Raw genomic sequence first — 23,375 nt, forward strand, 5'->3', positions numbered from 1 at the left:
TTTGGCTTGAAATTTTACATTTGCATTCGCATGAAGTGGGGTAGACGCTCCATATTCATGCGCCATCTTGAAATACGTTAGCCGGTAAGGGACATACAGGACATACTGCTCCGCCTTTCACGTTTTCCCCGTCACATGATAAACTCACGGGTGCTGCTAATGCTGCTAATGGGTATCGTAGCTTCCCGGCCCCGGCAAGTTTGAAGAAGGAAACATGGAGGAGCACACGTATTCAAAATCCAAATTTCAGGAACATGAGTCTTCTTCGCCCAGAAAAAGGATGTTGAAAAGAGCAAGACACCGTCTTTTTGAAGCGTGAAGGCTACCGTAGCTGTAATACGTACTTTGAACGGCGTGGTGTGAGAGAGTTGATTGCGATATGATCTCAACACTAGATGGGAGAAATTCCTACACACTGGACCTGCAAACATACTCTTTTATAAGGGCATAATTAATCAATATAAAGAGGAAACATTTTTATAACACAATAAATAATATAGGATATTACACATCAAATATTGCTGCTTGTTGTAATGAGGGATGTTTAGCGTCTAATAAAGGGGAGAATCTCGGAAACTGTGCTCCAGCTATTTCCTACCAAAAACCACAACACACTCAACAACTCACTCACAGGCTTCCTGGATGTTCTGGTTTTACAGCAGAAGTGACTTCACGGTCGCAACAATTTCTACTTCCACCGACGTAAATCTCATTATTTACGGGTGGGCACAGCGCACTGGATATGACACATGCCTTTTGTGTGGGAGATCTGGGTTCAATTCCCACTGCGATACATCAACCAATGTGTCCCTGAGCAAGACACTTAACCCCTAGTTGCTCCAGAGGCGTGCGACCTCTGACATATATAGCAATTGTAAGTCGCTTTGGATAAAAGCGTCAGCTAAATTACATGTAATGTAATGTATGACTTGCAATTCAGCGTTTCACTCCATGCTAAGTGTTATTTCAGCACTGTGTAGGTGAAGTGCAGGATGTGAGCAGCACCTCCTTATTACCTTTGTCAAAGCACTGAAATCTGCAAAGCCCCCTCCGAATGATTCATTACCAAACACAGCAGCAAACGGATCTGAAACACACAAACATATAGAAGTCACTGAGCATATACATTGGCAACACTCATACAGACACTGTGAGTACTGTTTTTTTGTACAATACAATTTCAACAGCTGCAGTGGCCTCTGTCCCCAGAGGGTGGCACTAAGATACAAGTCATACCTGGATCTGAGCTGGCGTTCACTGTGGTACCACCTGGAGCGAACGGGTCATTGGATGCTGCAGTGTCCTTCTTAAGACAGAACATAGAAATTGTACAATAAACTCTGCTGTGGACGTGAATATATTCAAACTTAAATGTGATTAACTGGAATTATAAGTGATTACACTTATATAAGTGATTATAAGTGATTATTCCCTGTCTCATATCATTAAAAAAATGAAACAAACAATACTGCAGATCCCATTTTAGTCTCACTTCATATTTAGCAGAAACTGCAGCAATCACAGTGTAGGTCTTATTTTTAAGTTGTTGTCTTGTTTACCAGGTCTGTACTGACTTGAAAACACTAAATGTAACTGTTTTAAATTCATTCTAATGTTCCTTTTGATGACTCTTTAGCGAGGGAGACCTGCCCAACTCTGCAGCATGAAAAGTTGCAGACAAAACAATATAAACTCAGATAAAACAATATTCTATACTATCTCACAGGATTAAGGGCTATTTGACAACTCAATTGACATGTCCTGTTACTGAACACTGCTAATTCATTGTTTGATGTAGTTTGCGGTTTTGTTTTATGTCTGTTATTTGTTCTTTTATGTGAAACTCTTTATGCTGCTGTCTTGGCCAGGACTCCCTTGTAAAAGAGATTCTAAATCTCAATGGGTATACTCCGGGTAAAATAAAATACTACTACAATACTAGTAATACATAGATTTGAACATTTCTATTAAAAAGAAGGCTTCTGTTATTAATGCCGGAAATTAACTGAATAACTTACAATTGAATGATTTAAGGCTTTATTCTGTTTTGTGGAATTAGTTTTTTGGAATGTATAGTTGCAAACAATAAAAAGTTAAGATGATGAAAAATAGGCTTTTTGTTAAACTGGTTACAATTAAAAAAATATAGGCCTGCGTGTTTACAAAATTACTTATAAAACATTTACGATTAGGACTTGTCTTATTCTTTATATTGAGTGTGGGAGTGAGTGCGTTGTGAGCAGGTTGTACAGCCGGCCAACTCACCACGGCCAGATCCGAGCTGGGTAAAGAGCAGCTGAAGGGATCTGTCCCTCCGTCCTGAGAACCAAAGGGATCCACCTCCCCAATGGTGTTCACTTTGCCTCCAAACAGGTCTGAATCGGCCATATTGTTCCCTGTGGAGCTGAATGGATCCTTGGTTGCTAAAGCTGGATTGGTAGGTTTGGAAGTGAAGGGATCTGGGCCTGCTGCTGGTGCAGCTTCTGCTTCCTTCGGCTTGGCTGCAAACAGGTCTGGTTCTGGCACGCCAGTTGTGGTACCGAACGGGTCAGTTGAGGCAGAGAATGGGTCGCCTGAGGCAAAGGGAGCGCTGGAGGCCGGGAAGAAAGAGTCTGCAGCAAAGGGGTCCGACCCTTTGAATGGATCTTCTCCGAATGGATCTGATTTAAAATAGAAACAGAAAATTGTGAACATTTGATAGTGTAGAATTGGTACAGGCTTATCATCACATCAAATACATATTGATGCTTTTTTTTAGGATTTGTTTCACATGAAAGAGATTAGTTTCCCTGTTCATGACTTTCAAATAAGGTTTTTAACCTGGAGAAATTACCTGCAACATCTGCTTTTCCAAATGGATCATCTTTGAATGGATCATCTATAAAAGTTAAAAACATACCATCAAGCTGACTACAAAATATATGGAAAATGAATTAAAATTGACGGCATTTTATTTATGAGCTGGTAACTGATGTCTGTGGAAACTCACGGTCAGTGAAGGGGTCCGAATGGAAAAAGTCCATCTCAGGCAGGGAGGGAGGGCTGGTCTGAGGTGGCAAAGAGCGAGGGCCGACTTGAGGCGGTAACGAAGAAGAGGTACTTTCTGGGGACTCTGCAGACTCCGGTTTGATCTCTGGCTCTGGCGATGCAACCTGTGAGAACAGCGACAGGGCTCTGCTGACAAGCTTGCACACTACAGTAAATTATGTGAACATTGTGTTTACACCACACATTATTAGTTAATGCCTACAAACCTCAGAGAAACATGGGTTTACCTTTGGCGGGCTTTCTCTAGGGGATTCCTCTGCATCATCTATGACCTCCGAGGAGACGTTGGGTGTAGGGCTACTGTGTTCCTGGAGGCATGAGTGGACAACACAGCAATGACTAGTGTTACTTAGGCTGCGTTCAGACCAAAAGAAGCAATCAGGCGATTTCCCACAGGGTTGTGCAGTGTGTGTGTGTGTGGGGGGTGTGTCACAGAAACGGCCGCTTAACGAAGCAGCTTAATTTCACAGAGAAAGAAAAGAGATGAGCGAGACAGATCAACTGTGCTTTGTTGTTTGGCAAACAATGAGCGTTTACACAAACCCCTGGGCAGCTCAGTGCTTGGGTTTCATCAGTGATGTTTCCTGTGTACTGTACAGGATTCTCATACCGCCTCAAAACCGACTGACAAGTCTGATCGCTGGTAACATAATTGGCCACCGCAGCGTGATGTGGTGTTGCGTTTCTCCAAAAATGTAGTCGATCACAACTTTTTTCATTTCCCCCTTGCAGCACCCCCCGCCCATTCTAAATGAATGGAAAGAACTGCATTTTTGCCGCACCGTCTGATGGCTGATGCTGGTTGTGTGAATGCAGACTAGCATGCATAGTCTGAGAATGTACAGTATACATCATAATTTCCATTTGGTACAATTCTTGTTTTGCCACAAAACTGTGATCACACCAAATGTAAACTAAGTCTGCTGGTCTTTACTTGGTGTGCATTTAAAAAAAAGAAATCCTATATTTGTGGAGTTGTGAGGTTTTCACAACAAAAAAACAGCAGTGCACAGTAGGAAGTGACAGGTAGGCTTTATACGGGCTTCTTTTCATCTGAAAAAAAGAATTAATAACTAAGGCAAAATGTATTTATTACCCTCGTTGTGTTCTCCAGTGGCTTCAACCGACTGTTGTACATCTCAGAGGAGGCTAGACTGGTATAGAGATCATCCAAGGCATCACGTTTCAACTTTTCCTCCTCGGCAGTCTTCAGACTTTCTTCCTCCTTCTCTTCTTCCTCTTCTCTCTCGCTCATTCCTTCTTTCTCCTTTTGATCTGAATGTTCGTTCTGCTGGTAGCAGAGAGCAGCTGGTTCTTCCTCCTTCAGCTCTTTAGGCTGGTCCTCCTGGAAGAGGTCCTGCTGGAAGGTGTCCCCCTGGTACAGCTCTGCAGTGGGGCCTGCTGATCCATTGACCATGACAGGAGAGCTGTCCTCCAGGGCTCTCTTCCAGCTGAGTTGGGCAGTTACTGACCTCTCCTCCACCTGAAGCTCATTCAGTTTCTGCTGAACCTGAGAGAGCAGAGGGATGGAGAAGTTTAAGGAATAACACAGAGAGAGATAAATAAAACATAGGTCCTATTTTCTGTGAAGGGAGGAGATCCACAGATTCGCACAAACTGACCTGTGCAACTTGTGTAAAGGAGTCGCGGACAGACTCTTGCAGAGGTGTGAGCTGCTCCTGAGCGGCCTGGACCTTCTCCTGCAGCCTTATGCTCTCCTCCTGCAGAGCCAGGAGCTCCTCTCGGGCCTGGACCAGCTCCTCCTCAAACTGACATATCTTCTGTTCCTGCTCCTCATGCTCCGACTGCAGCGATGAAATCTGTGACAGATGTAATCATTATTAATAAGCTGGTATCTCTCATTTCTGTAGTTACATAGCTTTCCAGTATTGAAATAAAAGAATCTATCATGAAGAGAATATACTACCAGACCGACCAGGTTGGTCTCTTGGTTGGTCTGCTGGCGAATATGAGTCAGCTGCTCCTCCAGGGAGTTTTTCTGTTGGTCTAGCTCGTCCAAGGCCTCCTGGACCTTCTGACGCTGAGCCTGGAGCCGCTGCAGCACCTCGCTCTCCCTCGCCACCTCATCCTGCAAGTCCTGCACACATCAAGCCGAAGAGAGGTTCAGATGGAAATAAGCCTATGTTCGTGTTTTCTTTCACAGGCAAATCTTGGTAAAAAAAAAAAAAAAAAAAAAAAAAAAAAAAACAGAAAAGGAGAGAGATGACAAGGGAGCGTCAAATAACAGACTTTCAAAGATTATTTTGTTGGGCTTTTCCGCCTTTAATTTTTGACAGGACAGCTAGATGAGAAAGGGGAGAGAGAGGGGGGGAAAGACATGCAGGAAATTGTCACAGGTTGGATTTGAACCCTGGACCTCTGCGTCGAGGCATAAACCTCTCAGTACATGTGCGCCTGCTCTAACACTGAACCAACCCGGCCACCAAATAACAGACTTTAATTTAAGATTATTTAATATATGGATAATTAAAGAAATTAAAATCAAGAAAAAACAAGGGACTTTTTAATCTTCCAGGTCCTCAGAATGCAGAGGGATTAGAAAACATCCACCATGCTAATTTAGAATGTGTGTTTTTCATATTACGGCACGACACTCAGAAACTGTGAAAGAGGCAGAGATTTGGGAATTCTAGTAATCTAGTGGTCTCAGACGAATAACAAATAATCACTACATCACTGGTTTGATTCTGGTCGGCCACTTTTGTTTCATGTCATTCCCCTCCATCTCCCCATGTTTTCTTGTCTCTCTCTACTGTGCTAATAAAAGGCAAAAACTAAAAAAGAATTAAGTGAAAATCACACAAGAAGCGGAGAGAAGAACTCAACAGCAGAGCAGAAGTTTAAAAAAATAAAAATAAAACGTTCAGTCAACAGAGACAACAACTTCTGGTACAAATTCAAATGAGGCCAACTTTAGCAGCTGTCTTTACAAGGCAGGCTAATAATCAGAAATATCTCCACCAGTCTGATATCTGAACAAAAACAGTTTCACAGGTTACATCATCGCTGAATGTTAGTCGCTATACTGGATGAAAACAAGGGTTAACATCCTGTGTTGTTGCGCTTTTATTTATTTTCTAATTTGAAGATTTGTATACCAGTATACTAATGACAGTCCAGAACAATTGTTGTCAATTTAACAATGAATGCTGCCACTCAGTAGGTACACAAAAGAAAACAAAATACTGCATGTAAAAAAGAAGGCTGAATAATGACATGCGTTATTTGAACAGTCAATGTGACTTGACACATTATGTTAATAAAGATGTATCTGTCTCTTTAAATGGACGACTAAAAATACTCCAGAGAGGATTATGAAAACTCTATGGAGATAGAAAAGGAGGTGAGGGGGGGGAGGATGAGATGCCCTTATACATGCAGCCGGGCCTACCCAACTAGATTTTTGCTTTCAAAACACACCACAAAGATATTTTGTGTGCATTATTCTCCTTTTCAAACATTTGCTGAAATGTTGCTGATAAGTTGTATTGATTGAGCATTCTTCCAATACGGTGCTTTCAAGTGCAAATATAATGTATGTACTGGAAAATTACTTTTAGCTTGTGAAACCAATGCCGTTTTGCAACCAACTTTCAGAGCTCCCCCGCCACAGCGTGAGACTACCACAAATAAATTCACAACCTTTGAGAAACACTGCAGGCAAAGAGTCTGTGTGCAGGGGCAGCGGCACAGATCAACAACAATCAAAAGCACCCAATATGTGATGTCCAGGATATATTTAGAAAACACAATACAGTATAAATAGCCAAAAGCACTTGAGGTAACCCTGCAGTGCAGCTAAGAAATTCAGCAACATCAGCGTGAGACTCCCTTGAGAGCCACCCTCACACTCCCGTCAGACTGATTTCCCAAAAGCAGAGCAGAACTAGCCCTTTAAGCCATCAGCTCCCAAAATAGAGCCCATCTCTCAAGCTCAGAGCAGGCAGCAGACACGTCTACACAAGGACACCAGCCTCCCCCTCTCTGAGAGAATGTATTTCTGAACAAGCGTCTAGGACTGCCGGCAAAATGTATTATTGATCTCCTCCTCCAGTATATAGACGTCATAACAAAAGTGAACAACTGCTTTAGCACCTATGGCTCTTATCGTCTGCTTGCCTCAACCAGATTTTTATTGAAAAAGGACCAGCGGCAGATATACATACATGCTAATACACGTGCAACATCTAATTTTCCAACACGAGTCCTTTGAGAGATCAGAGAAGCAGGTTTTATGCTAAATATCTACACGACCATGCCATTGATTCTGTCTGCCCATAAATCCCCTTTTCTCTCTACAGTATTTCCACTGTGCTGAACAGACACAAACAAACAGAGGCAGCGAGACCTTACCTGCACTTCATTGCTGCGCTGTCTGATGGCCTCCTCCTTCTCCTTGATCTCCTCTTCCACAGTTATCTTCTCCCTGGGGGTCCAGCACAAGAAACAGGAGTATTTAGCCACCAAGGACAGAGAGGGTAGACCCGGTACCTCAAGCCCGCCCAGCCCCAGCCAGTTCTCCACTGAGCCTTCTTTACTCTGCCCCTGAACCACCACCACCTCCTCTCCCTGAAACACCATGATGTCCTGAAATCACAACTCCACAGTACAGAGAGAGCCGCCTGAACGTCTGCAGCTGCAGCAGGTGTATGTGTGACGTGATGTGAAGAAAGGTGGAGTGTGTGTCTGTGTGTGTGCGCGTATGCCGCTGTATGCGTGATGAGGGTAAGTGTTGTGAGAATGTGCTTGCTTAGTCAAATGTGTGGGAGATGAGGAGTGAGAGGCAGATGGCTGCCTTGAGGATGAAGGGAGAAAGAACGGGAGGAGGGACGAGTGATGATGAGCCAACCTACAACATCTATCATTTGTGCTGCCCGTACGTTCATCCACCCAGCCAGAGAAGAAATAGAGTGGGGCGAGCAATAGGAATGCATACCGACTTGTGTACAAATATGTACAATGGCCAATTGTATTTTATTTTCCGCTATTAGAAACTAAGCTAATTCATCTAACCATAAGAAGGGACACCAGAAACACTGTACTTAGTGTGTTACAGTCAGGGTGTGGATACTGTATAAGACACCAAAATTACCGCCCAGTTTTGTCTTAAGTCATTAAAACTCATCATTAATCATGACTGATATAAATCATTATAACAGGCGGGAAGATAACTGCAATTTTCTGCAGTGAATGAAACCTTAGTATGGAGATGGAAGTTAATTTTGCACCAGATTTGGATATTGAAACACTGGATGTGTTGGATTTCGTTCACCTACTTGTCTAATATTTTCAACCCAGATTTCTTGAACATTATTAAAACTACTACACTAAATGTATAAAAAAAGGAAACAACATAACAAGTAGAGGCAAAGCACCAACAACATTGAGGATGCTCCTCATGAATATATATCCTGACCGACACTTTGATTTAAATGTGCTACTTGATTGTAACTATTTATGTAAGAAGGGTGCTCAATCGCTTTCTCACATTTTTTTACGACAGCATAATGATAGGATTCACAAATAACTAACATTTTGTGTTACGGTTCTAGCTCTGAAAACAGTATTCGTACATCCTAAACAAAAGGTAACATTTAATATGCATTATGTGCATCTGTTGTGTAAAAGCAATCCAGAACAACACTCGTTAAGATGTTCTTTTTTACAATTACATGACAAATGTTTATTTCATTACATGAAAAAAAGGAAACAGACATCAACCTTGCAAAGTACTTCAACTCTGACTAAAAATAACAGCAGCTATTTTTATATCCTCTCTCTCCTCTCCACATCAAAATGCACAATTCCCTTGATAACAGTAGATATTCCCGGCAAACCTACAGTCAACCCAAGCTCTGTATCACTCCCATTCTCCTCTTACCCATCATCATCATCACCACCCTCCTCCTCATCTTGAGCAGAAGGCTGCCGCCACATTTTGAAGCAGTGACAAACATGAATCATCTTCTCAAGCTCCTCTCGATCTGCCGCCTGTCTGAAGCTCTGATCTATATCAATTATCCATCTTTCTTACCTCCCCTTCCTTTCTCGAACATCTGTCATTTAGTGTGTGTGCATGTGTGTGTTGGTGTGTGTACATATGTATGTATCGAAACCTGGGTGGAAGGCCAACTTTCTCACTTCTCACTTTCAGCTTTTATGAATAGGGAAGTTGAATTCTGTTCAAACAACTGACACTGATAACTAACACTTAAGTGTAACCCAGATTAAATGTAAATTGAAACATAAAAAAGAATTGTTCATAAAAAATAATAATATTACTGTTATGCTAATATTTTGGTTTTTAAAATATGGAGCAAAAACATTAAATAAACATATGAGGTAACACCATTTGAAACACATTTAACTTATAAAAAGTATATATATATATATATATATATATATATATATATATATATATATATATATATATATATATATATATATATATATATATATATATATATATATATATATATATATATATATATAGAGGATCTTGTGTATATTGCATATTTTGTTCTTCCACCTCACTGTTAAAAAGCAGCAACATAACTCAGCTTTATAGCTAACAGCTGTGTTTCGTAGCCTGCAGCAAAAACACAAATGTTTATTTATTTTGGTTTGGAAACAGTGAGCGATATAATCTTGTGTACTTTAACCAGTATGAAACTCTTTCCCCCAGTGTGGTTCACAAATAACAACTTTAGCTGGGACCAGCAGTTAGTATAAATCACTTGCTTCCAGATATATAGAATTTATTTAGGCTGCCCAGTTCCCTCAGTTCGTGGGAAACACTGCAGCCTGCTGGTCAGTAGAGGCTACAGAGATACTGTCACTTGCACCAACGGCAGACTGCGTTTTTATCCTAATTTGACATGGTTACATTTAACGATTTTCCCAAGGTCTTTGTCCAAGAATTAATTTATAAATATTTATTTTAAAATATTTTTGTAGATATTATAACATTTTATAAAGCTGGGCGTCACTCTTCATAATGTATATTTTAGTTTGATAAGATTTGATGTTGATGTATATATGACACTGCAGTCAAAAACTGGCTGAAATAGCCTATAATCTATTTTTGATGATGAACATCTTCATTTATTCTTAACTCTAAACAAGTACAGGCCATCAAATGGCTACATCTTGTCAACACCTGTCACATAACCTGCACCAATATGGCTTCAGTGAGAATATGCATGGCTTCTACCATTTTTTAAATGAATATGAGAACAGCTTACCTTTGTAGTTCGACAATCTCATTACTGAGAGAGTCTAGCTCCTTGATGGCAGAGAAGTCAGCTGCCAGGTTAGCCACGTTGTTCTGAAGAGGAAGCGATGCAGAGGATACAAGAGGATTAAAGTCACACTACTGAAGGCAAAACAGCATGACAATGATGAAACTTCCACTGTAGGGTAAGAATAATCTCTCATCAAATATGGAAGGTTTTGACAAATTTTTGTAAATTATGTTGATGGAAAATCCACAATATTTTAAATAGATCTTGGAACATTTTACAGTGTAAAAGAAAAAAACTGTCACAGCACAAACAAATGACGAAGAGGTAAACTGATGGCTTTACAAGAATCACACACACAGTCACCGATGTGGTCACAAAATGGCAGGGAGACTGACTATAGGGTAATAATAGAGGAAGGATATTACTGTACATTAAAAAACATTAATTTAGCTGTTTGATTTGCCTCTACAGACCGGACGTTTTGCGGTCGGTGCATCCCAAAATACTTATAACAGCAACCTCTGCTCTTGTCAGCTTACCTCCTAGACATATAATCATAATGACAAACTCATGGACAAAAATACAGATGTATATAAAGATGATTTAATTTTAGCAACAGAAACAAAAAATTAGTGAGACAACACGGAAAGATGACAAAGAACGGCAGCCTGTTAAAAGTAATGAGATGCCCCCGAGTCAGTAAACTACCACACACACACACACTCACTCAGGAAAATCCCACTGCACGTGTGAAGTGGATGCAATGTAAAAATGTAAAGAGTAGACAAAAAGGGGAAAAGCATCAAAGTGTAAGTTGGAAAAGACACATAGCTGCGGGCTTAGAAAAAAAAATCCAAAACGCAAAAAACAGAAGAAAAGGAACAATGTTTGTCAAAAGAATTAACTTTTATCAAAATATACAAATAATATAAGTCGGTTATGACAGCATACTAAAATAATAATAATAATAATAATAATAATAATAATAATAATATACGAAACATAAACCTAAATAACGTACAGAAGAAAAGAAATCATCAGTTCTGAATCAGGTTCTCTTTTAATTACAAAATATGCTCATTTTCTGTATTGGCAGGCACATGTTCATGCTCAATGGAGACCAAAAAAAGGATCCAGACATCCCGAATTATTACTCATAGACTTGAGCGCTCAGAGCGACTCACCTGTTTGATGTTTTGTCTGTCAGATGGAGGGATCATCTCTGGGGAGAGACTCTGAGGAGGTTCCAGGCCTTTAGTCAGCCTCTGATTGATTAGATGAAGAGCCAGGGCAAACTGCTCCCGGGTCAGTTTCCCGATGTCTCCAATGTCACAAAGCTCCCTGAGAGCACAAACAGCCATAGTTTACATAAGAGAACAATGATTTACACCTCAGGCAATGACTATTTGTGATAGCCTGACTGATCATCAAGTTCAGTGGTTATGGAGGCCAACACACAGGACAGGCCCAACAGCACAGAACCTAATCAGCCGTGTGAAGATAAAAATCCATATAATGTGATGTGTCAGCACGCACTGCAGTGCTGCCTGTGAAAACTGGTGCTATCATCCTATCACCAATATCATTTAGGACATCATTATATTAATAATCACAGGCCCTATGTATATATCAACATTGACTACTGTATTTTCAACTCCAATCTTAAATTACATTTTCTCTTCTGTTTCTGTTGAAATTTAAAACAGCATGTGATTTTACACAATTTGTGCAGCCTTATGGCAACAAATACGTCTACTCTGCACTCTATTTTCTTCCTTTTTTCCCCCCATTAATTTATTTTTTCCTTCTCCAAATCAAGGGTCTAATGATCGAGGATGTTGTATGTTGTACAGATTATAAAAAACCTTGTAGGCAAAATTTGCGATTCGTGAATTATGGCAATTTGTTTGACAAGAGAATACAATTTTTAAAAAGGACCAAAAAAAGCTGTGGTGCGACATGCGGCATCCCTCCGGAGGAGCTGTTCTACAACTTTGCCATCCCTACTCACCAGATGCGTGCAAGTGTCGCAGAGGGCAGCCCGGTCTTCAGGAAGATATCTCTGACTTCAGGTCCAGACACGAGGCCGTCCATGTCACCGTCTGTCTTGATGAAGAGCTCATCATACTTTGCTTTGTCTGCCGGCGACACCACCCACTGCAAAGGCAATACAACAGACTTTTAATTGCTTTATAATAGAATTTAATAGAGCTTATGTAGACGAAATAACACTACTTCAAACTCAAAACTTACCTTTACACTTCTACTTGTCTTGTTTTTATGAAAAACACACTGAACTAGCCAGTTTGAAATCATTTTAAATGTATGTTGTTGCAGCTATGTGGTAGTAAAATAAAACATACGAAAGCTTTTCAGGCACTGCATGCAGAGGAGAGACGGGTCCCATACTCACAGGGGCAGCTGCTGGTGCTGGGACAGGAGCTGGGGCGGGTTTAGGGGGAAGGGGCATGGTCTTAGAGCCAGCGTGGGAGGAGCGACTGTCTTTGACTGAGGGGGGCGAGGGTAACAGGGGCATCACAGGAGGCACCGAGGAGTTTTTCCTCTTGGAGGGTGGAACCAGGGGAGGTGGTAGGGACATGGGAACAGGCTCCCCCTCCAGGGCTCTGTACACCAGATACATGGCCTGGGAAAGGGCAATAAAAATCAATGATCAAATACAATTACCTATAAACATCCCCCATAGAAATGATTTCCCCAACCCGTAATAGCTGGCAAGATTGTACGTATAATACAAGCACACACACATGTAAATAAATTGTAGAAATTTTCGATTCTATTCCTGGACCTAAAATATTCAGATAGTGAAGACTAAGGAAAACTATTTTTTGGAAACAAGAGATAGAAACCCTCAATATCATTTAGATGCTTGGGAGAATGCTGTAATATATTGAGGGGGAACTGCACAGAGTTGAATATATCAGTTCAAAAACAGCCAAAACTGAAACAAAGTGTAACCTACAGTATGTGGTTTCTATCTAGCTCTTTTCTTACCACAGAAAATTCATCTCTGTCCAATGTGCCATCTCTGTCGATGTCACTGAGCTCCCACACCTTCAACACAAACAGACATTATTGTTAAGCATGAATCATTCCAAAACTATTGGATACAAAAGTACACGTCCCTGAAAAGCCACGTGTGACTACTGATACTCACTTTTTTTCCGATTTAATTTTCTTTTCTTTTTTTTTTATTATATTCGGAGTATTGCATACATACATGAGATTGCCAATTCTTTCTTGCTGTTTATATAAAGTTGTAACAATACGCTTAATGTAATTAACATTGTTTGAAACCAGCATGGTCACCATACTCCTCTATTGCTTGTTTCCCCCCTTTAAATAAGAAAAAATATTCATAACAAACATCTAAGAAAGCACTTAGTCCAACATACATATGTAAATAAATATTAAAATAGATAGAAAAGAAGGAAATAAAAATATAAATGCCCATATAACGGTTCTTCATCAATATATACTCAGTTACATATACAGTATATGTTAAAGAAGGAAGGAAAAAAAGGACACAGCACATTGTTTTTCTTACTTGCTAACAAGGGCAACAGTATGTCACTACTTTAGGATTGGTTTGGGAATTTTTAATCAATTAGTTCCCTAAATTGTGTCTGTCTTTTTTATGAGGGAGACCCATTTTTCCCACATCATCAGCTCCTGTCCCAACACCACCACGTCTTGTTTGGGGATCATACCCTGCCGAGGATGTCCACTGGCAGTTTGGAGTTGAGCAGGACAGGCTTGACCTTGTCTCCTGTTAGAATCCCTCCGACTGGACCCAGACTTTCAAAGATAGAGTCAAACTTCATCTTCTCCTCAGGCTGGGAAAAAAAAAACATGTAAAATGATTAGGGATGAAGGATTCAAACTTGATGTATTTCTGATGCAGCTACTGTGAACAGTGACTAATAAAAGCCTGGGAAACGATACGTTTCTTTCTTCTTTTTTTTTTTATTAATATTTTTGACATTTTGATGTCTGGTTTTACGAATACAGAAAGAAGAAAAAAAAAGTGCCTTACATTACAATACATTATTCTATTAGTCAGACGCTATATTGGATTGGATCAGAACCGGTGCCTTATATTCAGACAGACATCCCCTCTATTGCCATCAGGAATGAACCCCAGACTTGATTAAAGATATCCTCTCTTCCCATTACTCTGTAAGTGACTCGCTCTTACGTAGCCATTCTTTGTTCAGTCCATTCCCTAAAACAGCACAGAGTAGAGGACTTCCAGTGCCGTAGAATTATTCTACATCCTGTTGTAGTAGCCAGACGTATCCATAGTCTTTGTCTACCGGTCAGAGTGTTATTGTCTGGCAGCAGACCCAGAATACACAGAGCTGGGGTCTTGGTGAGTTGTAATCCCAATAGATCATTCAAGAGGGTAACAACCCTATCCCACAAATGTGCATTTTTTTCACAAGAATACAACATGTGTACCAGAGTACCCACTTCCTTCTCACACGTCCAACATGTGTTACTGTCCTTTAGTTTTAGTTTGGCCATTTTACTGGGGGTCCAGTGGTTTCTATTAAGTAATTTGTACACAATAAGCTGAGATTGCGCTTCACGAGAACATTTATGCCAAGACGCAACCACCTTCATCCATCTATCAGCTGAGATCTGATCGCCCACATCTTTCTTCCAGCACAATCTCAAGCCCTCCATGTGGGGTGGACGAGCCTCCCTGAAAATCTCATAAAATTTAGAGGCTCCACATTTTTTACATTTAGTTACCTGGACTAATTCCTGAATCCTGGTCACAGGGTCAGGGTTCTTCCCCCAAGTAGCTTTGATGCAGTGCCCAATTTGTAGAAATTTCCAAAAGTCCTCTTGTGTAAGGTTATATTCTTGCTTAATTTCATCAAATGACCTTAATCCATTTTCGCTAAGCAAGTCACCAAGCAAGTTTATTCCTGCTTTTGCCCATTTCTCCACCATAATAGACCAGAAATTTCTGAAAATGCCTCAATAATGGAAGAGATCCTGGATACTGCTGTGTTTGGGTTACTTGTAATCAAAAGAATGTCATCAGCATACAAAAAAAGCTTATGTACTTCACGGCCCATTTGAACCCCTTTAATGTCTTACTTTCCCACAATGCAATTGCTAGTGGTTCCAGAAATAAGGCAAATATCAGCGGCAACAGGGGAGAGCCCTGTCTGGTGCCTCGACTAAGTTTGAATGGAGGTGACATCACACCATTAGTAACAACTGTAGCCATCGGCTCTGTATATACTAGCTGTAACCACTGCCTAAAGGATGGACCGAACCCAAATTTCTCCAACGTATGAAAGAGGAAAGCAAATTCAACTTTATCGAAAGCCTTCTCCGCATCTAGGGAGAAGGCAACTATGGGGTCTATATCATTCCTGGTTTTCCACATTATGTGTAATATTCTGCGGAGATTGTCAGCTGAGCACCTATTTTTAACAAACCCAACCTGATCAGCACGTACCAGACTAGGAAGCACCCTTTCCAGCCTGGCAGCAAGCACCTTGGAGATAATTTTTTCATCAACATTAATTAACGAGATTGAAGTTTCCGCAATATTGTGGGTCTTTCCCTTTTTTATGAAGTAAAGTTATAACAGCTGATCTCATACTCGCTGGGAGTCTACCCTCATGCAAAGCATCCTGGTAAACATCTAACAATCTTGGGGCAAGATCTTCCACAAATTTCTTATAAAAATCAGACGGAAATCCATCATTGCCAGGAGCCTTGCCTAATTGAAGACTGTGAATTGCCTGTCTAATTTCTGCTAATGTAATTTCTCCTTCCAATAAGTTTCTTTGTTCCTCCGTTAGAGTTGGAATTTTAATGGACGAAAAAAACTCCACCAATTTGTTCTTCAATGTTTCCTTGCGATGTATATAATTTTTGGTAAAACATTTGAAAAACTTCATTAAATCGCTTTTTTAAATCGGTTATCAGCTTGTTATCGTGATCAAATATGGAAGGGATTAAGTTAGAGGCCTGCCTCTGTTTTACCTATGCGCTAGAATCTTACCAGCTCTCTCACCTTGTTCAAAATATTTTTGATTGGAACAGAATAGTGCATATTCAACCTTTTTCTGTAGATTATTGTTTAGCTCATATTTTAACTTAATTAACTTGTTCCATATTTCCCTCTCAGGGTACTGCATATGTTGTTTCTCAAGTTCCTTGATATCTTGCTCTAGCTTCTGTAATTTATCCCTCTCCGCTTTTTTAAATCGAGAACTATATTGAATGAGACGCGCCCTTACAAAGGCTTTGAAAGCATCCCAAGTTATGCCAATATCGTCAATTGAACCCTCATTAAACTCCCAAAATTCCTTAATTACAGTTCTTATGTACTCACAATATTCCTCACTACGATGCGTTTCTTTCAAGTATGAAATTCAGTTGTCACTTTGTTAAATTACAGAATTTTATAAATACCATTATGCACACTTTTTTTTTTTTACAGTCAGTCAAATTAAATATAAATTCTCCAGGCACTTTGTGCCTCAATCACATTTTGTAGTAAGTGAGCAGTGCTTATGCACCTTGTTTTATTATTGTAGGATGGAGCCGAGGTCAAACTCATGCTGTGGAGGGAGGCGAACCTCGCACTTAAACACTATCTTTCCAATTAGTATTACCCACGTGAAGGGGAGAAATAACCCACCAGATATCATGCTTTACATTCGACAACATTCCGGTGAGCAAATGACTTTATGTATTGATGCCCCTTTTATGATTTGTCTTTTACTGGACATCTAATAGACTGGTTCAGACAGCAATTAATATATTTATGTTATGCCCCAAACCTTTCACTATCCCAGTAATACTATGTTAGTTCAGAAGGTTTGCAACAACAGAAAATGGCACTAAATGTTATAGGCACTACTAGTTAATGTTTTAATTACATTAGTGCTGACATTGTACAGCTGTAAATGTCTGTCATATTTAAATTTGACTTGGTTTATTTATAACTTTACTTGAACACATGTGATGATACATACTATATTTCAAGGAATTACTTTTTTGCAGGTGGTTCTCTTGTGAGGACGACTAATATATCAAAGCACATTACAAATAAACACAGATCACTATTTTGCATTAAGACAAAAAGATAATAAACTTGCAAGTGCCTCACCTTGACGACCCAGGGAACGTCAACAGCCCCTCCTCCTCCTCCTGCTAACAGCGGGCTGCTTGTGTCATGCTGGAGATGAACAAAAAGCAGTTATTCTTGGATTCCCTCTAAAAAATATTCTATTCTCAATGTTTATATTAAAACATACAGTAAATAAATGAATATGTTTGTTATGCACAGCAGCAGACTTACAAATTTCGGGGGAGGAACAGCCACATTAAGGCTCTTGAGTGCCACCTCCAGGCCATTTTGAGCACAGGCCACCAACCGCAATGCTATGAAAAATTGCTGAGGGGAACAGAGGTACATACAGTATGCGACATAAATCCAGTGATCAACTGCACATGATGCACATTAAAACAAACAAATCCATTACGATGTGACTCTGTAGTGCATTTATACCTGCTTATTAAGAGCACCTTTACGTTCAGAGTCTGCCAAATCCCAGATCTATGGAGACACACACATTTATTACCATCAATATTAACAGCAAAGACAACAGAGACGTATATTAATGGTGCACTGATCGGAGTCTTTTGCTCACCTTCCCCAGGACCATGTCAGCCAAGGCCGACCTCTTCAGGAACAAGGCTGCATCAGCTGCTGCCACCCGCCCACTGCCAGTCGGATCAACCTAAACACAAACACCAAACACATACAGCCAGACGTCATGACAGCTTATACCATCTCAGAAACATCAGTAACACATACGTACTGTTGGGAAACACACTGATTTTATGATGAGCCGACAGCTTTAGATCACAACACACATATGTTTGAATTGGAGAAAGAGAGAGAGGCAAATAAAGAACAAATGAAAATTGTGATAATTGACCTGTGGGATAAAGGAGTCTCTGAATCACTTAAATCAATACTGATAAACCAAAGCTATTTCCTCAGCAGCTTATTAGCTTGGTATTGGATCTGTCAGTAGTCTTTCATGAGGCTCACAGAAAGCTCCCCTGACATGTAGGGCAAAGGGAAACATTATTAATTCATAGATACTTCCTTTACTGGACACAGAAACTGGAACTGATAGGAGAGAAGAGAGATCACTGCAACACTACAGTTTATTGAAGCCGCTAAAGCTAGTTTAGAGTTTAAAGGGTGAGTGCACCCAAATTTATTTTTGTACTTTGGCCAAATCATCTTAAAATTACTATATTAAACAATAGTAATGGGCTCACTGACTAATTATATACCGTACACACATTTTAAACAATGTGAAAGAAGTACAATTTTATAAAAGACACCAAGGCCTAATCTTTCTAAATCATTTTTGTTTGTTTTTGAGAAAATAGATTTGCATACCTGTCGATAGTATTTGTCATAGATGGGATTTCCACTGGAGAGCTGTAAAGAAAGAAAAACATTCACAATATTTAAATTTACAGACTGAATCCAACCAGTGCTAACATTTATATTATCAACCTCACTGTGTCTGTGTCTTTTAGGTTTAAGCATGAAATTTATCAAATCTCTAAAATGATCTGATGGAGAATAAACTAACACAATCCTTTCTCAATTCTGCAGTTTACAAGCTCAAACGATCAATAAATGTTTGCTGGCTACAGTAAGTGTGCCACTCACTGAGCCAAGGCAACGGTCAAAAAAAAGAAAAAGACTGATCCATTACAGATGGTAGATGCAGACACACAGACTTTAACATGTTAAGATTCAGCTCTATTTTCCATCATCACTGAAGCAGCTGAATTATTTGTCAATGGCACCAAACATCTGCTGGGGAAAAATGAACAGTGACTTTAATCACTAATCAGACAAAACGGAACAAATGCAACATTTCATCAGTTCACTTTGCCAAAGAACAGCTCTCATAAGATCTGTTTTACCATGAAAGAAGACCACAACATATGGCCTACAGTTTAAGAAGGCTAACCTACAGGTAGGATGAGACAACATGATTACTCCAACAGGATGGTAACCTACACGTTAAATTAGGGCTTTTTAAAAAAAAAAAAAAAAAAATTTTATTAATTATTTTCCTTTTTTGATTGGTCTATTTTTCTTTTTTCGATTAAACAACTAATCATTTATTTTATAAAATGCCGAGAAAAAGTTCCATCCCAAGTCTCAGCGCTGTAGGTGACCAATTCACAACAATACACAATGAAGAGAACAAGCACCAACTTTTCTATGGTGGCACTAGCCTAAATGTTGGGCATGTTTGCTTGATGAAGGTATTTAATAACAATTAATTGATTTTCAAAGTTGTCTGCAATTACTGTTCTCAATCAACTAATCGTCTCAGGACACACACACCACCATAAAAAGGAGCACACACACTGGTGCAGCTCTGGCTAATGACATGCGGGTGACTGCTGTGTTGAACTTCCTGATAGAAGCACGAGAATCACAGTGACTGCTGCCAGAGAAACATGAATGTTAAGTATGCGTGTGGTTTTAGACAGACAGACAGACAGACAGACAGACAGACAGACAGACAGACAGACAGACAGACAGACAGACAGACAGACAGACAGACAGACAGACAGACAGACAGACAGACACTTTATGCTGAATTGCGAGCAGGCAGAGTAATGACTAATGACCACCGGATATAGCCTAGGCTACACTTCCCGAGGCTACTGATGGTCAGCTTTAGACACTTACAACAAGGCGTCACTCCACAGACAACAGCTTATTTTGCCTTCTGACATATCCTCTCTAAACACCCCCCTTTCCGGTGTTAAGATGACTGTCCACTGCTGGGCTGAGCAGGAAAAGATTCAGCATTTCCTTCTTCATATAGCTGAAACTGGCAATTGGTTGTTGTGCTTTAAAATCAACCGGTGCAGCGAAGGAGGAAAGGAGTAGACGGTTATTGTCTGAGCTGTGAATCAACTGGAGAGTGGCTTTTCCACCAGTGGTGGTAAAGCCGTCTTGTTCCTCCACAGAGGAACAAATCATGCAAAATCATTCCGTAATGTAAAACTAAAGTATGGCAAAGATCTTTCAGTCTGGTTACAGACATGCACACATAGCTCGGGCACAGAAGAAGACTTACAAGAAAAACACAGCCTGTTATCACCATAGTTATCTGTCAGCTCTGTCAAACAATTTACAGCGAGATAACTGTTCACACAGTGACACACACTTATCTTTCTCTGGCCAATGCAACTTATGTGGCGGCTGTAACACTGTGATCATTGTACTAGTGACTATTTAAATGAGCATTGAAAAAACACCCCTCAATCATTCCCCAGCTAGCCCATACAAAACTGCAACAGATAGATTACAGTAGTGCTGTACGATTTGAGAAAAATATGCAATAACGTTGTTGGGAAAAAAATAAACAGATATTAAAAAGTCTACTCAGATCTGCGTTTCTGCTGCTTTTAGTATTTTGCTAAAACTGCTTGTTTAATTTAAAACAAATGAAAGGAAATCATTTCCAAAATTCTTTTTACTGAACATTGAATTGAATATAAAAAAAGTTACCACTAAATAAATAATGTCTTTTGTGATATGACGCAGCCTTTCGTGATGTGTTTTTGCACCAGTTGATATTGCGATGACGATAAATAAAAAAACGATATATTGTGCAGCCCTACATTACAGTGCAGGAGTTGACATGTCAGTCTAGTTTGTTCTAGAAAGTTAAATTCCCTAATTCACCCATGGCAATAAAACACATTACTGTCACTAGTAACACCAAACACTAGGCAGTGTTTTCCCTACCATTTTGAAGACTCAGGCAGAGCACCAAGCCATTCTGGGCCACGCTACCTAAGACGAATTAATGTGAACTCAAAGTTGAGAACGTCAAAACTAACTAAATGACTTTCCCCATGTCTAATGGTTGTAGTTGGTCCCCAGTGAACTTCTTCAGCAAGTTTTGTCTTTAAGCTTTTGGGTTATTTATTATGTACTTTTACAACTTTTTGTAGAAAGATATGGTTATACTAAATGGTTGCAGTGGTCAATTGCACGTTTTCTTTATTGAAAGACGTAAAGTTTTCTTGGTGGAGGCCCTCCAAATCCCCCATCCAAACACGTGCACCAAGTCTTCCACAAACCTAGGGAAAACTCTGGTAGGTCAGTGTGAAGAGTGTCAGGCGGTCAAGCTGACAGCACACTTGAAAGAAGCATTACTGCCTGACAGACCAATGAAGTTCACAAGACAGATATATCAGCACAGGTTTTTGAACTCATCTGTGAGAGATAATAATGTCAAAGCTGCTGGTGGCAGACAGCTCCTGTCTGTTGTTAAAGGCTACAGTGGCTCAAGTCTCGGACAGTAACCCACTTGTTAGACCTGGATGCAGTCTGCTAAATAACTTTGTAACTGTGCAAACAAACACATTTCCACACAAATTGCAGAATTTAAGTTAGCTAGCTACAGACTGACATTTTGCGACAATAGTGCTGACTGGTGGCTAGTCAAGTTCACTTCCTCTTACTGGTTGAAAAACAACTGTTAACAACATCTGTAGTTTTTCTGGTTAACATTATGAACACAAAAAACAATCGCTGCAGCTAACAGGCTAACAGTTAACGTTGTCCACTTCAGAGAGGTCATAGGGAAGCATGTTTACTATTAATAATAGCAATAAACAGGTTGGCTATTCAGTCTAACTATATAGCAAGCTAAATAAGTAGCATGTAAATCGCCAACGTATGCTATAACGTATTATGTGTGTAACTTGTTTAATTTTTTATCGGAAAACAGTGTTAGCAGAGGCTCTACTAGCAAAGATATGACAGTGAAGCAACAACAGACAGAGCCAAACAAGAGTATCTCGTATTAACATTTCTTTGGACAGGACCAACTAGCCTGCAGTAAAACGAGGCAGCACAAAACATGATTAACGTTATATACACTCTTAACCGAAACGAAGCCACGTAAGGTTAAATGGGTTATCGCACGTTTGATGAAGCGGACCATAAAACAGACCAACACTAACGTTACACACTAACTAGCTGTTAGCTAGCAGGCTAGCTAGCTAGCTACGCCCTTACGCAGTCCCCAAAGAGATTAGGCAGAAACTTTTCCCAGTCACAGCAGCACTAAACTTCCAAAAAGAGCGACGAGAATCGAGGTAAACTCGCGTTTCTGCCTACCCAGTTTCACTAACGCTACTGAAATGCCTCCGAGCAGAACAGACAGAGGACACAAAACGTTTGCTGTCGTTAGATTTGAGTTGTAAGACAGTGTTACCTGAGTAAGAGACAGAGTGGCAGCCATAGTGTTTCTGTTTCCCACTGCCTTCACGCTGCGCTGCTGCCAGACCAGACACAGACAGAGGCCGCTGAAAAACCTGGCACTGGATCTCAACGACAGGAATCAATTAAAATATGATTCAAACACATGACTGGATTGCAGACTTTACTCATACTCATACAAGCTATCATCTGTTATCCCGTACATGCATTTTATTTATATTTTATTTACACTGTATACTATATATTTTTTATATTATTATTTATTATTATTATTATTTTCAACGGTCAGACACTTTACAGTTAAACAAAGAAGGAATTCACATATAAAAAATACACACACATTAATCAAACATTAAAAGCAACTCTAAAAAGGTGAGTTTTGACTTGATTTAAACATGGACCGATTGGTGCAGTCTCAGATGTTTGGCGAGAGTTTCAGAGGGAGGTGGCAGCTACGGAGAAGGCTCTGTCACCCCAGAAAAACAACAATCAGGGCCTGAGAGAAGATTTTAGAAATACTGAGGTTCATGAATTGTTGTGAAATTATTTGTATTTTCATACTTTATGTAGCAATTTGCTTAATTATTAATTAATTATATATCTGTAGATTTTTTATTTCCCAACATGAAGATCTAAATGTTGTTGCAAAGCCCCTTTACACACAAGAGTCCTTCATTTATCTATAAGCCAAAACATAATTCATTTAAATATAATGA

The 23,375-nt window shown here is 39.8% G+C and overlaps 1 protein-coding gene across 3 annotated transcripts in view; it reads right to left on the bottom strand.

Moving 5' to 3' along the window:
- The window catches only part of eps15 (epidermal growth factor receptor pathway substrate 15), a 30,582-nt gene extending 7,834 nt beyond the window's left edge, over window positions 1–22,748 (bottom strand). Inside the window, exons 1-22 of one of the 3 annotated variants that reach the window (XM_028588403.1) lie at window positions 22,655–22,748; window positions 18,787–18,828; window positions 18,020–18,109; window positions 17,878–17,925; window positions 17,668–17,763; window positions 17,476–17,544; window positions 14,042–14,167; window positions 13,326–13,385; window positions 12,727–12,957; window positions 12,325–12,470; window positions 11,498–11,654; window positions 10,314–10,396; window positions 7,423–7,495; window positions 4,985–5,146; window positions 4,671–4,868; window positions 4,145–4,558; window positions 3,276–3,356; window positions 2,990–3,152; window positions 2,834–2,878; window positions 2,266–2,660; window positions 1,237–1,303; window positions 1,017–1,087 (exon numbers count right to left, since the gene is read on the bottom strand). In XM_028588403.1, coding sequence (XP_028444204.1) covers window positions 1,017–1,087; window positions 1,237–1,303; window positions 2,266–2,660; window positions 2,834–2,878; window positions 2,990–3,152; window positions 3,276–3,356; window positions 4,145–4,558; window positions 4,671–4,868; window positions 4,985–5,146; window positions 7,423–7,495; window positions 10,314–10,396; window positions 11,498–11,654; window positions 12,325–12,470; window positions 12,727–12,957; window positions 13,326–13,385; window positions 14,042–14,167; window positions 17,476–17,544; window positions 17,668–17,763; window positions 17,878–17,925; window positions 18,020–18,109; window positions 18,787–18,828; window positions 22,655–22,681 — 2,844 coding nt within the window. In that variant the 5' untranslated portion in view covers window positions 22,682–22,748. The other 2 variants (XM_028588402.1, XM_028588404.1) reach the window with 2 other exon arrangements.
- Window positions 22,749–23,375: the final 627 nt, after the last annotated feature.

This window comes from Perca flavescens, chromosome 9 (genome assembly GCF_004354835.1).
Source record: "Perca flavescens isolate YP-PL-M2 chromosome 9, PFLA_1.0, whole genome shotgun sequence".
NCBI lineage: Eukaryota > Metazoa > Chordata > Actinopteri > Perciformes > Percidae > Perca > Perca flavescens.